The sequence below is a fragment of the Micromys minutus genome, assembly GCF_963924665.1.
Source record: "Micromys minutus genome assembly, chromosome: 2".
NCBI lineage: Eukaryota > Metazoa > Chordata > Mammalia > Rodentia > Muridae > Micromys > Micromys minutus.
The window spans coordinates 15743810-15761351 of NC_137971.1; the positions used below are offsets into that span (position 1 = coordinate 15743810).

The window sequence follows — 17542 nt, forward strand, 5'->3', positions numbered from 1 at the left end:
TGGTACAGAACTGGGCCGATGTCCTCTGGCCCCAGGGTAGGAGAGGCAAGGGGACCAAGATATAAGAGGACAGGATGTTCAAGGAGGAGGAAGTGTGGAAGCTGGAACAATGGGACAGTATTCATGCCTCTCCCCCAAACCCTGTTCTCCTTACACAGATTTGGAACCCATACTCCTAAGAAGCATCCAGGCGGAGATCACATCAGAAAGATCCCTCTCCTCCAAGTGTCCTGGGATCGACTGCTCTGTCCTGCAGACTTTCCAGAACAGGTTGGCCAGAGAAACATTTCTTCCCCCGACTCAGTAAGATCTGCCTTTATCAAGACTCCAGCCCTACAGAGAAAGCTCATGGAGTCTGGAACACCTAGAGCCAACCTTTGGAGGACAGGCAGACTCCATCCGGATCTGTAGGGAACTGCCCTAGCCTCACCACCATGGCGCGTGGTTTCACAGTAGGCTTTGACCCATTGGGTCTAGGAGAACTCAGCTCTGGCTCCCTGAGCTCCCTCTCCTCCCGAGGCCACCTGGGCAGCGACTCAGGCTCCACCGCAACACGATACCTGCTGAGGAAGCAGCAGCGCCTGCTGAATGGGCCCTCCCGAGGAATTCGAGCCTCCTCACCCATGGGCCGTGTCATCCTCATCAACTCCCCCATCGAAGGTGGGTGTGGGGCCCAGGAGCTCAGATGGGAGAACTGAGGACAACGGGAACTAATTAGGCTGCGAAGCGGAGTCAGTGTGCTTAGGGGAATCCAAGAGTCAGGAGTCTTAGGGAACAGGATCATGTTTCATCTACCCTTGTCTAGCCTTGCAGCCACTATTTTAGGGCATCAGGGCTGTAGAAGGATCAGAAGTGGGAGACGGAGCCATAGTCTAAAGAAAAGACATAAGTGAACTCCTGGGATTCACAAGGCAGCGTGCTGAATCAGCCCCTCCATTCCTCGAACTCTGTCTTCCTCCTAACCCATTAGTATGTCTCTCAGGGAGTGGAGTGAGATGGAGGTGATCTTCCACCAAACCATCAGCCGTGTAACCAGTACTGTGGGGGGACTGTAGAGAGTCTGTGCCCAGGCTTCAGAGTGTGGGGGAGGGGCTAAAACACAGCAGCAAACGTCCCTGAAAAGGGAAGGGGGCCAATAGGAGGAATGAGAGGCGGAGAGGGAGGGAGGGAGGGCCCCAGAGCTGGGTCCTTAGAAGAAAACTGTATGGCTGCCTGGCACTATGCCGTGGCAACCAATTCTGTATCTACCCAGATTAGGTCTTGCAGGGACCTAGGGAGACAAAACTCAGTTTTTACCTTACAGCAGTATAAAGCATAGTCAAACGTCAAAACACAGAAACAAGAATAGCCGGGGGCGGAGGGGGTTGTTTGCAGCTATCACTCCACAAAAGTCAGAAGGGAACAGCGAAATGCATGATGAGGCAGGTGCTTGGACTACAGTGACAGATGTTAGGCGACAGAGAGCCTGTGAGCAAGACAGATCCTAGAATGCCAGGAGGGGAGCGAGGCCCTGTGGGACAGACTCTCTGTGGACAGGACCAGATCGATATCTCCAACCCCTCTCCTCTTTCTAAGCCAGCACAGTTCCCCTGGCTGGATCCCAGACTGGACTTTTCAGGTCTGGTATTTCTTCCGATGAAACTACAAGTCTCTGTTCTCCAAAGGCAGCTACCCCCACAGTCCCCGCCCTTGGGCAAGCATCAAGGCACAGTCAAGGTCATCAATACCATTCCGGCAAAGAAGCAGAAACCCCCGGAGTAGCTTGAAAGCAGAAAAGATGACTTTTTCTTCCTTCTTTCCTTCCTTCTTTCTTTTTTGTTTGGTTTTGGGTTTTTTTTTTTTTTTTTTTTTTTTTTAAAGGCAGTGTTTATCTCTGTAGGTTGTCCTGGAACTTGATCTGTAGACCAGGCTGGCCTTGAGTTCAGAGATTCTCCTGCCTTGGCTTTGAGTGCTGCTGTTAAAGGTGTGCACCGCTGTCATCTGCCCGGCCTGACCCTTTCTAACCGCCCCATTCTCCTCCCCTAATTTGTTCATTAATTCTTTTCATTCATTCACTCATCTGTTCACATTTATCCTCAAAATCCCTGTCAGATACTAAGCACTGCACAAGCACTAGGAATGTATTGGTGAGAAAGAACTGCCAGGTCCCATAATTAAGCTTCCAAAAGACAGTAAACAACACACAAATAAACGAGACACAAGATGGAACAATTCAGAAGGAAAAGTCATGGTGACTAGTAGAAACGAGAGCGTTCCTAAAACCTTCAAGCCAGACTCAGGCCAGAATTTCCCAAGAAGTCAACTAGAAGACAGACTGGGGGCCTGGTAAGATGGTTCTGTGTGGAAAGGCATCTGCTGCCAAACCTCATGACCTGAGACCTCAGGACCCGCACTGTAGGAAAGAACAGGCTCTTGAAAGTGGTCCTCTGACTTCATACATGCGCCATGCCATACACATGCACAGATAGATGCACACTAAATAAATCAGCAAACACATGTCATTTTTTACAAGATTGATTGTGGGGGGGGAGGGGGCTGGAGAGATGGCTCAGCAGTTAAAAAGTACGGGTTGCCATTCCAGAGATGCTGAGTTCAATTCCCAGCACACACATGGTATGTCCTAACCATCCATCCCTCTCTGTGTTCATGCAGACAAAACATTCATATACATCAAATACACTTTTAAAAATTGAGACAAAGTTTCTCTGACTATCCCTGACTGTCCCGAAACCCATGCTGTAGCAGGCTGGCCTGTTTATTTATTTATTTATTTATTTATTATAAGTACACTGTAGCTAGGGCATCAGATCTCATTACAGATGGTTGTGAGCCACCATGTGGTTGCTGGGATTTGAACTCAGGACCTTGGGAAGAGCAATCAGTGCTCTTAACCACTGGGCCATCTCTCCAGCCCTTTCTTTAACTTCTATTGGCTTTGCTTTTGTTTCTTTTAAAGATAAACTTTCAAGACAGAGTATTGGCTAGTTCAGAGCTTGCTATGTAGGCCAAACCAGCCTCAAGCCTGTGGCAACCCTGTCTCAGCTCCAGAGTGTTGAGATAACCAGCCCAGGTGCTACACCTGGCTTGTTTGCTTTGAGACAAAGTTTCACTACAGTTGACCTTGAATTCTCCACTCCTAGGCTTCAATCTTCTAGGTGATAAGATTTTATATCTGGGCTATTGCACCTAGCTCTAACATTTAAAACAAAAACCAAAATAATCAAAATGTATAGCCAGGCACGGTGGTACCTACCCACGACCCCAGCACTTGCAAGTGTCTCTTCAAGGTCAACACAGTAAAACTGTCTCATAGTAACTCTGCTCAATATAGCAGAGTGCTCTGCCTCACAAATAAGCTCCCAAATTCCTCACCCTCAGGACCATGAGTCTGCCCAGGGGCCCTTCAGGATTCTCATTTTAACAAGTTTCCCAGTGATGTTATGTCTGCTACTGACCATGCCCTAGGCCAAGCTTCTCTGAGAAAGAGATGTCTAAGACGGAAGGGGATAAGCAGAGGAGCCAGCCATCCCTACTCCAGCCCAACAAAGCCAAAGTGAGAACATTACAGGAGGGGACAGTTTCTAGTCACACACACACAACACACACAGAGAGAGAGAGAGACTAAAACAAACAAAAGCTCAGATGTGACATCCTCATGGCCCAGGGCATAGGGGGTCTGTCCCCTAGGAGGAACTGAGAAGGAAGTGGGCTGAGGGCAGAACGAGAGAGGCTTTTTAGCTAAGACATGATGGGTCCTGCGAACTGTGTGGTGACGACTGGTTAGGAAGACCCAGGGTCCCTGTCTTTGGCCTGTGCTACCCCTGTCCAGACTGTCCTTGGAGATTTCAGCCCCATCTGTCCTGGCCACACACTGAAACCTGATAGCCAAATTGAAGTGTGTGTGTGTGTGTGTGTGTGTGTGTGTGTGTGTGTGTGTGTTTTCTCCCATTCAAACACCTCTGGAGTAAAAAATAAATTTCCCCTTCTTAATGTGGGACCAGCTTGCCTAGCAACTCTTAAAATTTCCAGAGAGCCTCACACATGACCTCACTTTTCACTACCCACATCTCTCCCCTTTCATTTCTCTGAAGAGCCACACACACACACATACACACACACACACACACACACACACACACACACACACACACCCTGCCTCTTCCCTGGTCCCTGCTATGGGCTCTCAGGACACTGCAGCATGCTGAATTAGAGGTTCTGTCCTCAGGTAGCTGGGTAATTCCTTCTGCTCCACCCCTAGAATCAGAGTCTATGGAACTGAAGAGGCTTCAGCCGTTCTGCCTTGAGGTCCTGATCAAGAATTTACCAAGTTTCAGTTTTCATGCCTCCAGAGAGGAAGCCATCTGTCCCAGCACAAAAGAAAACCTGTCTCTAACTCCCCTGCGCCACCTCGGTTCTGCCCTTCTGTTCTACACTGAGCATCTAACGCAGTCCGTGGATAGCGCCACAGCTGTTTTGGACTTGGGGCTCATTCTGTTGCAAGCTGAGAGCCCAGACTTCCCACAATGGAATCTTGAACCTTCCTTTTTGCCATCTGTCACTCAGAATGGAAGATTTTCAGAAATTGCACACGAGAATTCAGAAAACACACACACACACACACACACACGGTGTGAAAGGAAGGCAGAGCATGCAATCTAATCAGGCCGTTCTCACCTGTTCCCGAATTGTCAGCCAGTGGCCTGTGGTTTCAGAATTACCCAGAGGGAACTTGTATACCATCTGCATTTAGGGCCCTGAGTTTCATCTGGACAGCTCTGCACAGAAGTCTGGTCTTTGCAGGCACCAAGCTGGGGACCCCGGGTGCTCAGTGGCCAGAACTAACATGGAGATCATCCCTCTGTGGTTATCCTCACAGCCAACAGTGATGAAAGTGACATCATCCACGCAGTTCGTGTGGAGAAGAGTCCGTCGGGGAGGCTGGGTTTCAGTGTGAGAGGCGGCTCAGAGCACGGCTTGGGCATCTTTGTCAGCAAGGTGGAGGAGGGGAGCAGCGCAGGTGAGCAGGGGCCCTCTTAAGGTGAGCATGGCTTTCTTGGGATGTGCCTCCCTCCTTAGTGGGTAGCCGAAGCTAGGTGTCCAAGGATAGGAATCATCTCTGCTCAGAGGGCAGAGACTGACGGGAGGTAGAGCTCAGTCTTGCTGAGTGGATTAGGGGACAGAGCCTAGTTAGTGGTCTACCGATGGACCTGTGGACCCACCTTGGAGGATTCAACCTTTCCTGCTCCTGCACAGAGCGGGCTGGCCTGTGTGTGGGAGACAAGATCACGGAGGTGAACGGGATGAGCCTAGAGAGTACCACAATGGGTAGCGCCGTGAGGCTGCTGACCAGTAGCAGCTGCCTGCACATGATGGTGCGGCGCATGGGCCGTGTGCCCGGCATCAAGTTCTCCAAGGAGAAGACCACGTGGTGAGTAGCGCCTGACCTTGCCCAGACTCCCTGTCCAGTGACTTCCCTGCCCCTCCCCAATGCCTTCCCTGCCCCTGCCCAGAAGCTCTGCTCGCTGAGGGCTGAGCCACGTACCCCTCTGGGCATCTATCTCCCCATGGGGCTTTGTAAGGAGTAGAAATGGGGCTCTGGGACTCGGGCGCAGAGGTATTGGTGGAGTTGGTGCTTATCATTGTCCAGGGAGGCCTTGGGTTTCATCCGCAGCATCTAAACAAAACAGAAAAGGGAAACGGACCTCAGCAAGCTGTGGCTGCTTAGTAGAGACAGGTGATGGAGTGGTTCGGATGGCTTCCTATGTTCGATGGAACCTACAATCCGCTCAGTCGGTAGAGCATGAGACACTTAATCTCAGAGTCATGGGTTCGTGCTCCGTGTTGTAGGGTTGTGGGTCCCTCTCTGCTCCACCACGGGGCACGGCTGCTGGGGAGGCTGGACACGGGGAGTTGACCGTGTTTACTCCACACTGCCACGGGGTTGGGTGTGTAGGGAAGCCACAGGACACAGCTCTGTGGGTGGGGGAGCACTCGGGGGTTTCTGGCGCCGCTGGATGCCGTGGAAGAGCTGAGAATGGAGTGGGAACCCACAGGCTGGGTCTAGCCTGGGGCTGGAGGAGAAGGGGGACACTCTGGCTGGTCCCACCAGGAGTGAGTCCTTGGCTTGACAGCGGGCAGTCTTGAGCTTGGTGGTCGTTACTGAAAGCACAGACAGGCCTTCTACATGTGGAGGGGTTTGGGACATTGCCCTTACTCGACTGATAGCCACAAATCTATGGGGAGCTGTGGCTAGTGAAAGGGGCCTGGTACCCGGGAATCGGTGAAGCGCCTACGGTTCCTTCAGGGTCTCCAGGGTTTCTAGCCTTAGCTCAACTGGAAACCAGGCTACCTTTCACAGTCCCACACCAGGAGAAGGCTCCCCTTCCCCCTGACTCCCTCTCACAAAGGAATCATCCTTTTCCCGGATCAGTTGCCAGGGTTTTTAGACTGGGTGTTCCTGGAGGAGCTGGGATCAGAGCATCTTGTGCTGTGGCAGGGTGGATGTGGTGAACCGGCGGCTGGTGGTGGAGAAGTGCAGTTCAACCCCATCGGACATCAGCTCAGAAGATGGTGTGCGCCGCATTGTCCACCTCTATACAACCTCTGATGACTTCTGCCTAGGCTTCAATATCCGAGGGGGCAAGGAGTTTGGCCTGGGCATCTATGTGTCCAAGTGAGTGCTGGGGTACAATGGAAGTACTAGACCGGGACAGGGCTGGAAGTGGAGTTTGGGGATGGGTCAACACATGAGGCTTGGCCAACTAATGCTGAAATAAGGGCCCCTTTAGGATTGGGTCTGGGGAGAAGGTGTTGTCAACAGAAGAGGGACAAAAAATGTAGGTGGGCATACCCCATGGCCAAGTGAAGGGGTCTGGGTGGGAGGGAGGGAGGCAGGACAAGGTCTTATCAACTACACCTGTCTATCCCCAGAGTGGACCATGGTGGGTTGGCTGAGGAGAATGGCATCAAAGTGGGGGACCAGGTCCTGGCAGCCAACGGTGTCAGGTTCGATGACATCAGCCACAGCCAGGCCGTGGAGGTGCTGAAGGGCCAAACACACATAATGTTGACCATCAAGGTGCGCCAGACCATATGGGAGTAAGGGAGAGGCCGGACTATGGGAGGACTCAGAACACCAAGTTCTTCCCCCCCCCAAAGATTTATTTATTTTATTTATATGAGTACACTATAGCTGTCTTCAGACACACCAGAAGAGGGCATCAGATCTCATTACAGATGGTTGTGAGCCACCATGTGGTTTCTGGGAATTGAACTCAGGACCTTTGGAAGAGCAGTCAGTGCTCTTAACCACTGAGCCGTCTTTCCATCCCTGAGCACCAAGAGAAGGATAATCAAGGCAGGGCCTTGTAAGCAAGGCAAGAGGGCAGTGACAGTCAAAGACGGACCACGCTGGCTGTGTGACAAGCTTAGAGCAAAGGCCTGAGCTGCAAAGGAAATTAACATGTTCAGGAAGTAAGCCTGCTGGACCCGGTGGAAAGAAAAGGAGCTGCGAAGTTCTCCTGTCCCCTGTCCTGTCCTCACCTGCTCCTCCTATGCCCACCATGTCTTCTTCAGGAGACCGGCCGATACCCTGCCTACAAAGAGATGGTTTCTGAGTACTGCTGGCTGGATAGATGTAAGTCTGGAGAGAAGAAGGGAAGAACTAAGGCCCAAGGGTGGGACTGGGCTTGCTGGGGAGGATGGGGAGTATCAGGATAACCCTAGGACCTTCTCACAACCAGAGATGCTTATAACCTTCGCCGAGGATGCTGGAGTCTTCTAGGCCTCAAGCCTCAGTGGGTGAGAAGAGAAATAACTTCCTAGGGCCTCACTGATGTAGGTGGCAAGGCCAACAGCTGGCAGCTCTAACCTCTGCCAATACCTCTGTTCTTCCCTCCACCCCAAAGCCCAAGGGTAGTCTATAGGCATGGCAGGGACCCAAGGAAAGAAAGCATAGCCCAGAGCTACCCTGCCTCCTCTCCCTTGCAGTGAGCAATGGGGTACTGCAGCAGCTGTCACCAGTCTCTGAGAGCAGCTCCAGTGTCTCCTCCTATGCCTCCAGCGCTCCCTGCAGCTCGGGCTCACTGCCCTATGACCGCATGGATGTCTGCCTGGGACCAGAGGAGCCCACTGGCCATGGCCCAGGCTGGGGGCGGGCAGACACAGCCATGCAGACTGAACCTGATATGGGCAGCCATGTGGAAACTTGGTGCAGCGTAAGGCCAACTGTCATCCTCAGGGACACAGCCATCCGCTCGGATGGTCCCTCTTCTACTCGACAACTTGATTCTGCACTTTCAGAGTCCCCCAAGACTGCTCTGCTTCTGGCCCTCAGCCGACCCAGGCCTCCCATCACAAGATCCCAGAGCCACCTGACACTGTGGGGTATGTTGAATGGGGCGTGCCACTTTTTTCACGGGTTATAGTCTAAACAAACCCGCCTCACACTCCAAGGAGCAACCCCAAATCTGCCTTTGTCCCAGGGCTTAGGCCAGATCCCAAGTCCAGTCCCAGAATATATCCTGTTCCAGGCTTTTCTTCACTAAACAGGCCTGAACTCCAAACTCAACTCAGTCTCAGGCACCAAACTGATAAACTCTGGACCCCAAACCAGCCCTAACTCCAATTTCTCCAGCTTGGGATGCCCAGGCCTATTTAGTTACAGATACACACAAGGCTCCCTACATCCCTGGAGCTGTGTGGCAGGGGAGAGGTGGAAGGCAGGAAGAAGACCCCACGGCCACCCATGCCCATTCTGGAATAGCTGCAGATTCCTTCTGTCTCCTTTCCTATGCCCTGTACCCCCCTCTTCTGCCCGCCCTCCAGCCCTCCTGGGGGCTCCCTCATATCTACAGAGGAGAAGAAACAGCGGAAGAAGGAGAAGTCAGAGTCCTCTGGGGAGAAGGGTGCTTTGCAGCGCTCCAAGACGCTGATGAACCTCTTCTTCAAGGGAGGGCGACAGGGGCGGCCAGCAAGAGATGGGCACAGAGAGGCCTGGACACTGGACAGCAGAAGCCCCACCAAAGTCCGCCCTCGCCTGGACCTGGAGAAAGGTAGCTTCCAAGTTGAAATCCTACCCTGCCCTGCCCCTTACAAGGATGAAAAGCCACTTCGGTAGGCAAATAGGGACTAAGTAAAATGGGAGTGTAAATCAGCACTTTAACTCCTAGACGGTGATCTGAAAATGGGGTGGCGGCTGTCACATTGTCTTCCATCTCGGAAAGGCAAAGTGACAGGCTCAAGCACAGAAAGAAGTGGTTGAGCTCAGCTTGGAGTCACCTGTTCTTGACAGTGGTGGTGTGGAAGGCACCTTTGGTAGGGATCCTGGCTTCATATCCTACATCCAGAGCTCCACAGGTCCCATGCAGCCCTAGAATTATCCCTGAGGAAAGCCACTTCTCAATCTGGGCTCAGATGGAAGGACTCAGGTGGAGACATGTGCACACACAACCCACACACACACCCACACACATCTGCAAACTCATACACACATGACACACATACCATACACATTCACACACACCACACAAACACACACACACCATGCCACACACACAAACACATAAACCACACCACACATACCATATACATTCACACATACCACACACCACACACACACCACAACATACACATAACACATACACACACTCATATACACAAAATTATATACACATACCACACACACACCACGCCACACACACACAATAACACATACACACATACCACACACATCACATATATATCACACACCACACATACATCACACACCATGCACTTCTCTCTCTCTCTCTCTCTCTCTCTCTCTCTCTCTCTCTCTCTCACACACACACACACACACACTACCCACCCTCATGCACCCCCCTATGTCATGATAATTGAATCTTAGGATCTCAGGCATGCTAGGCAAGCATTCTAACACTGGGTTCTAGACCCAGCCCAAGTATAGATTTCCTAAGGATCTGCACAAGAAGCCTGTCAACCCTGTTGAGACTCAGAGACCAGGCCAACGTGGATGCATTAATACAATTGCATGGGACAGAAACTCAAGTCCAGCTAGTTTTAAAGCATGTCTCTAGCCTCAACAACTAACTTTAGCCTGTCTGAAGGCAGAAACAATACCAGCAGACACATCTCCTCAAGCCTTTGACTTTACTTTAGAAGGCCTGGTCCCTTAGCAACCCTGAAGGCAGAGAGTTGTTGTTTGGGGGCTTTATGTTTGTTTTTGAGACATGCTTTCATTTTGTTTGAGGCTGGCCTCAAACTCTCGGATGACACATCTGTCTGTCTGTCTCCTGAGTGCTGGGATTAAAGGTGTAGCCTACTACACCTGGCCTAAAGGAATATTTTTAGTTCCAGCTGAGGGGGTCAGTCAGGGCCCTCGGGTTTATCTGTCATGCCGAGCAAACCACTGTGATGTAAGAGAAAGACAAGGCAGGAGCCAGACAGAGGTGATTTTGCAGCTTACTCTGGACCACGAATCCAGTCAGAACGCATGGGCTAAGGATGGGGAGGGGGGGTTGTCACCCAGGAGACAAGCAGGGTGCTGCTTCTGGAAGGGGAGTGGAGTGTGGGTACAAGCAAGCAGAGGGTAAGAGGGCTGATGTTGCTCCGCCTTAGAAGTGAGTGTCTGGAGGCCTCAGATGACAGGCCAGTAGGAGAGATGCTTCTCCAGCCAGGGTACCCCATTCCTCAGCTGCTTTCTCATCTCTCAGTCCCCAGAATACTGGTTTCTCGTGGTTCTCAGCCTACTTCTCTGGCCAGTCCTCTCTCCTTCCAAGGTTCCTCTTCCCCTCTCTGTTTCTTGAAGGTAGGTACCCCTAAGCTGTCCTCGGGGTTCTTTCCCTCATTCATATCTAGATAAACTCCACACACAGTGTTCATACTGTCTCCTCTTCCCCAGTCTCCACTGACTCCCCATTGCCTATGAGAGCAATCCCTAACTGGGTGTGACCCTCAAAGCCCTGGAGCACTATAGCTGTCAGACACACCAGAAGATCTCATTACAGATGGTTGTGAGCCACCATGTGGTTGCTGGGATTTGAATTCAGGACCCCTGGAAGAGCAGTCAGTGCTCTTAACCACTGAGCCATCTCTCCAGCCCTTAACTGGAATTCTTGATCCTGCTGAACTAGACCTCTTTCTTCTTTACAGCAGGGAGTGTGGGGCCTGTGCAGAAGTTCGTCACCTGGAGACTAAGACGAGGTAAATCCAGTATCCCAATGGCCCCACTGTAAAGCAGCGGATGGGGGTACAGCCTGAGACTTAGTGGCTTTGAACAAAACTCATTTAGAGCTGAGCCTGAGGAGTCAGACAGAGAACTTGGCTAGCTTACTAGAAAGTATAAGGAGGATAGAGAATGGGGTTTGTGTTGGGATCCCTAAAGGGATTCGGGGGTGAGGGAGCTTGTCTGTACTCCATTTGGGATTAGTGTGACCATGAAAGAGACTGGAGTTGGTTCTCCCTTGATGGCAGTTTGTTAAGAAGACCGTGTTTGGGGACAGAAGCCCAGTGAGACTCTGCCCAGCATGCCTAGTCTCTCAGCCGCTTCTACCCTAATAGCTCTGGTCACCTTTACCACATCCTCCTGCCCCCTGCCCTACAGACCGGGAGAGGGGCCAGGCTCTGCTCTCTGCCAGGTCTGGGAGCCCCTCTGGCCGGGGGCCCAATGTGGACGAGCAGATGCAGGCCTGGGAAAGTCGACGGCCCCTCATTCAGGACCTGGCTCGGAGGCTGCTGACAGATGATGAGGTATTAGCAGTCACTCGCCACTGCTCCCGGGTAAGTCTCTGACAAGGCCTGGTCCCTCCTTTCAGGGTACTGTCCACTGACCAGTACCTGGGCTGGTTGCCGGGAAGCCAATGATCAGTAAGCTCCCAGGCAGGAAGGAGAGGTAGACTACTACCTAGAATCTCAGTCTCTCTAGTGACCAGTCATACAGAGCACAATGAAAGATAGATGGGTGTAACCCAGGAGATCTGGGAAGGCTTCTCAGAGGAGGTGACATTTAAGTTGAGGAAATCTGGTAATAAACAGGAGAAAGTCCTTGTAGGCAAGTGATTGTACCCTCTCCTGCCCCAGTCTTGTCTCCCATCTCCTGCTCTGTGCCTGGGACAGCCAGTAGGCATGGCTTTATGCCAAGGCCTGTCTCCCAAGTCGGCTAGCTTTGCTCCCATCTCAACCGTCCCCAGTACCCGCGTTATTCTCGCTCCTTTCTGTTCAACCAGTACCAGAGGGAGTCATTTTGGAGGACTTCCTAAGTGTTGGGGAGGTTGCGGGGCACTGCTCACCCCTCCAGGAGAACTGTAAAACCCCTCAATATCATTTTGTCTCCAGGACCCAAGGGTCCTGTGGTGGGTTCCCTATGGGTGCATGCGTCTGTGCACGTTGTGGGTGAGCTGGGCAGTTTCAGAAAGCCACTTGTTCCTACCTTCACCTGGCTCGAGTTGGGATTGTGTGTGTTGTCATTGTGATGTGTACAGTGTCATGGCTGTTAGGTGTTGTGTTGACACGTCCACATGCGTTATATGTGCATAACACGCAAGTATGTGCCCATGCTCACGTATGATGGTAATCAAAGGCTAATGTGGGGTCATTCACACATTTTCTTTTCCAAGGTCTGGTTTACAAGAGAAATGTATGTGGAGGGTCCCGTCAAGGGCTCTGGGCTCTGTCATTGTCAGTTCTGAACTTTTAAGTGTGTTCCAGCTCCTGTGAGCCTGCAACTTCAAGATATGGCCACTAGGAGGGGCTCTGCGTCTGTATCTTTGACCAGCCCCTTTCCCACAGCCCTCCTTTCCCCAGTCTTCTTCACTGTTCTGTTTACCCCGTAGGCTGAACCTACAGGGCTCAACCAACCCAATGCCCCACCTCACACCCTCTGAAACAGAGGCTGGCCTGAGAGAGAGGCAAAGTTCTCTAGCCATTATGATGACAGCATGCCCTGATCTCTCCTCCCGTGAGCCATTCTTCCACACCCCTCAAGCCAGGAATTTCAAATGCCTCTCTCAGTGATTTGTACTTTCCTTATGAGGCAGAACAGAGTACAGGTTGCTTTCTCCTGCATCCTAGGCCTTCCCTGATGTGATACCCCACTCTGCCATCGCCAGCTTTTCTGGGATCTTCCAGGGCCACCACATAGCTGATGTATATGATGAGCCACATGGCTTTTGGGATGCTAGTCAGGTAGTTCTCAACCTGTGCAGCCCTACAGGTGGGTCTCCGTGGGCCCTTGACGCCACATTAAACCTTTGTCTCCTTGCTATTCTTCCTGCCTTCGGGATACTTTCCTCCCCAACTTCTGTGCTGCTCCTCCAGTCCCCTCTGGAAGAAGTGGTGGAGTGGCCTCTGCTTCCGAGGCACCCATTGTGATCCGTCACCCTTCTCTGAAACTCGAAATGTCCCGTTGCATTGGCTTACGGTTGACTGCCGCATGAGGCCATCTGCCCCTGTTCCCACCAGAGTCCCTGAGGCTCTGGGAGAGGGTCTTATCATTGTGTCTCTTTTTGCCACTCAGGCTCTAACAGTAGATGCTGAATTTGTGCTTGTGGACTCAAGGGATGTGCACATATATGGCAGCGTATTGTTGATATGAGTCCCTGTAATCATATGTACAGGTTAGGGACACACCTAAATAAATATAAATAAATAAAATTTTATTTATTGCTAAATATTTATTGGTGGTCATATTCTTATGACCAGAGTGCCAGCTATTTCTGTGTCTGTGCCCATACGTGGTAACTCTCCGAGGAGCTCTCTAAAGTTATCTCCCTTTCACCACCAGGGGGCAGTGTGCTGTCCAAGTAACTTGGCTCTCAGTATTCAATTTTCTAGAATCCATGGGGTGTGGCGTCCGGGCTGGTGGCATCCAGGCCGTACCAGGCAAAAGAGTCCCGACTAGAAAGGCTGTAGAGACATCTGTTTGCTATGGTCATCATTCTAGCCTTGAACAAAGGGTCGGAACAGCCAGGACCACGGCCTAGTGTTGGGCTCCTATTCCTTCCTTCTGCCTGGGCAAAGGTGTGGGGGCTGGGGCCAGGGGGCGGGGGTGGAGCCCACGCCCTGAACATTCTTTTCCTGCACCAGAGCAAGCAAGCAGTAGATGTCTTGGGTTCTTGCTTTTCCTCATTATTTCTTTATTTGTGTGACTTTGTGCGAAGTCTCCCAGAGCTTCAGTTCCTCGCCTGTAAAACAGGAATCATCTCAGAGTGGCTGCTAAGTGAGTGGCTGCGTGTAAAAGGCTTAGAGTTGCCTGTCCAGACGCCGTTACTGATGCTGGTACTTGTCACAGATCTGCTGATCATTACAGGTATCCACAAGGTCGTTGACACACCGACTTGTGGACCTTGGATTGGGTGACCCTATCTTAGAGTGAAGATGGCTGGATGGGCCCCAGGGTCCCTGTGTGCCCTGCTGTTTCCCCACACCCAGCTCTAGAGTTGGTGCTGTTGTCTGACCTGTGATGTCTCTAAATGCAGTATGTCCATGAGGGTGGTGTGGAGGACCTAGTGCGCCCCCTGCTGGCCATCCTGGACAGGCCCGCAAAGCTGCTGCTGCTGAGGGACATCAGGTTGGGAGAGGCTGGGCCGGGTGTGTGTGTGGGAGGGGGGGTTGTCAAGAAGTCCTAGGGACCCTAGGGTTGAAGCGTCTCCATGACCACACCCCCCAGAACTAAGCCTCACTTACCCCACATTAATGCCCTCCCCCAGGAGCGTGGTGGCCCCCACAGACCTTGGCCGCTTCGACAGCATGGTGATGCCTGTGGAACTGGAAGCTTTTGAGGCTCTTAAGAGCAGAGCAGGTCAGCAGTGTGTTGGGGATGGGGGTTGGAGTGTGAGCGGTGGGCTAAGCTCATTGGCAGAGCTATTTGGGAACCTGGCAGGGGTGTCTGACCTCTGACCTGCTCTCTTCTCCAACCAGTGGGGCCTTCTGCTTTGAGACCTACCAGGCAAGACACACCACCCAAGCGCCATCTCATCACTCCTGTGCCTGGTCAGTCAGAGTCCTATGGCCTGGGGCAAGGGAACAACCCTGGGGACATTGGAGCCGGGAGAACAGGCCTTCCAGCCTTGCCTCCAAGCAAGGTCGCTGTAGTCAGGAATGCGCTCTCCTCCAGGCCATTGTTACACATACTTGTACAGGACATTTTAAAACATGTTTTAAAATCTGGTCTCTCGGCTATGCCAAAGCAGAACCGTATTACAATTCAAAATACTATTAATAATAGGACCCGGTGCTCCTTTACCGCGGGGCACTTTACAATGGACCTGAGCAAATCTAGGCCTTGTTCGCACACACTCGGGCATCCTACAGAACCAGGGTCTGCAAAGGTGTCCTGGGGTTGATGGTCTAGAAGAGCCAGTTAGCCTTAACATGTTCCCCAGATAGCCGTGGAGGCTTTTACCTGCTGCCAGTGAACAGCTGCTCAGAAGACGAAGATGGAGAGATAAGGGAGAGGCTTGGTGGCCTTAAGGTCTCCCTCGGCGGTGCCTCTGTCCCTCACCACCACCACAAGGGAATCCCTCCTCTACAAGATGTGCCAGTTGATGCCTTTTCTCCTCACCGAAGCGCATGCGCACCTCCTCCCCAGCCACCTCCTGTGGCCCCTCGGCCTCCAAGGCCCAACTGGCTACTGACAGAACCCCCAAGCAGAGAAGACACTCAGCAGAACCAGAGCCAGACCCCAGCCCAAAGCCGCAGCCGCAGCCGCAGTCGCAGCCGCAGCCGAGGTCAAGCCAAGTCTCCAGGGCGCAGGCGCTCCCCTTCCCCGGCGCCCATCACCACTGCCACCTCAGCCAACGGGCGTTACCACAGGCCTCGAAAGCCAAGGCCCCTGCTTCCACGACCTCTAGATGGGCAGGTGGCCAAAGTGGGAGCCAGGCAAGGGCCCTTGGAGAATGGGATTGGTCAGATAGCTGAGGACGCAGCCGGAAATGCCTCCTCTGGAGAGCTGAGGACCGTCACACTATCCAAGATGAAGCAGTCTTTGGGTGAGTCCTGGAAGCACTGGTTAAGCAGGGTGGACTCCTGGGGTTCGAGGAAGGCTGGTGGGCCAGGAAAGGAATCTGAGTACTAAGGTATATGGTTGGAGAATCTGGAGGTTGAGAACTTGAGACAAAAGCCAGAGGTGGGAAGAAGGAAGGGCTAGATTTGGAGCTGGGATTCTAGGCTCCTCCCCGGACCTTAAAGTTTGGGGTAAGACTGTTGCTCTGCTTTGGATCTTCCCCAGGAATCAGCATCTCAGGGGGCATCGAGTCCAAGGTGCAGCCCATGGTGAAGATAGAGAAGATCTTTCCCGGAGGTGCTGCTTTTCTTTGCGGGGCCCTGCAGGTGGGTCACGTGCCAGCCTTTCCAAGTACTTCCAGCTGGGCATGCTCAGACCAGGTCATAGGAGGTGGCTTGGGGGCCTGGGGGTCAGGCCCTTAAGATGGGCAGTCCTAAAGAAGAATGTGACCCCTCATGCTAGTCATGGCCTAAGAGTGGCCCATCCTGTTCCACCTCAAGTCCCAAGGGACAAAGGGCCATTGTCTGTGCCCCACCCTGCCCCCAGCGAATCCAGGCACAAAAGTCCTATTGTCAATTCTCAGCACCCAGATGGGGTAGGAGTGTCCTAGCTAGTGGAGGTGAAAGGCCTCTGCCTTCAAGTTGGGTGGTGGGAGGGAATGGCTCAAGAACTGAATATTCTGTCTCTGTGCCAGGCTGGCTTTGAGCTGGTGGCCGTGGATGGAGAAAGCCTGGAGCAAGTAACCCACCAGCGAGCCGTGGACACCATCCGAAGGGCCTATAGAAACAAGGCTCGGGAACCTATGGAACTTGTGGTCAGGGTCCCTGGGCCTGGCCTGCTACCCCTATCTGACCTACGAGCCAAGGACCAGAGCCTTGCTGCTGACAGTTCCTCTGCCCATGGACCCGCTGAAGACACTCCGATTCCCACACAGCTATCTCCCACCGAGGCTAGGCAACTACAGCATGCTCTCAGCTCAGCCCTAAAGGTCCCTCAAAGTACCCCTAAACTCTCCCCTATCCTTAAGGATGCCCATGACCCTTCCTAGTGACCTCAAGTCCTACTGGTGCCTCCAGGTTTCCTGCACCTGTCTTATCCGTTTGATTACCCAACCGAGAGTACCACTGTACCGGTGGCTCTGATCCACTCAGCTGTCAAAAGGGCTCCGGCCTTTCAAGATAAGCTGGATATCCAAGAACAAGTCTCGCCAGTGGGTAACCTGTGTCATTTGCATTCCTGAGTCCTGGACTGTTTCCCAGTGAGGAGAAAGAGACCCAAGTGTGAAGCCTGTAACTGGTCTGAGGTTTTTCACCATGGAACTGGCTCACCATAATCTGAGGGGCTTAAACTGAGAGTTCTCAAGGAGGTCACTACATTTATCCTCCAGTCTCAAGCAGGGTTCAGGACAAAGGACAAGATAGAAGGTTTTTCTAGTTCCTAAAGATTCATGGTGTGGTCCTCTAGGGCCCAGGATTCTACTGGACTAGTCTCAAGAACGCCATCACAGGCAGGTGAGTAGCCAGCAAGCGGAGGAGACAAATG

At 52.4% G+C, this 17542-nt stretch overlaps 1 protein-coding gene across 1 annotated transcript; it reads left to right on the forward strand.

Annotated features, from left to right (window-relative positions):
• Positions 1–434: 434 nt before the first annotated feature.
• Positions 435–17487, forward strand: PDZD7 (PDZ domain containing 7; the record flags this gene model as incomplete). The annotated part of the gene is made up of 16 exons (XM_080912883.1): positions 435–660; positions 4877–5017; positions 5254–5428; positions 6497–6673; positions 6931–7078; positions 7576–7636; positions 7990–8385; positions 8856–9053; positions 11152–11202; positions 11603–11778; positions 14475–14566; positions 14706–14797; positions 14917–14988; positions 15381–15986; positions 16226–16326; positions 16695–17487. 16 exons carry the CDS (start codon positions 435–437, stop codon positions 17046–17048), a joined length of 3066 nt encoding a protein of 1021 aa, XP_080769009.1. The 3' UTR covers positions 17049–17487.
• Positions 17488–17542: the final 55 nt, after the last annotated feature.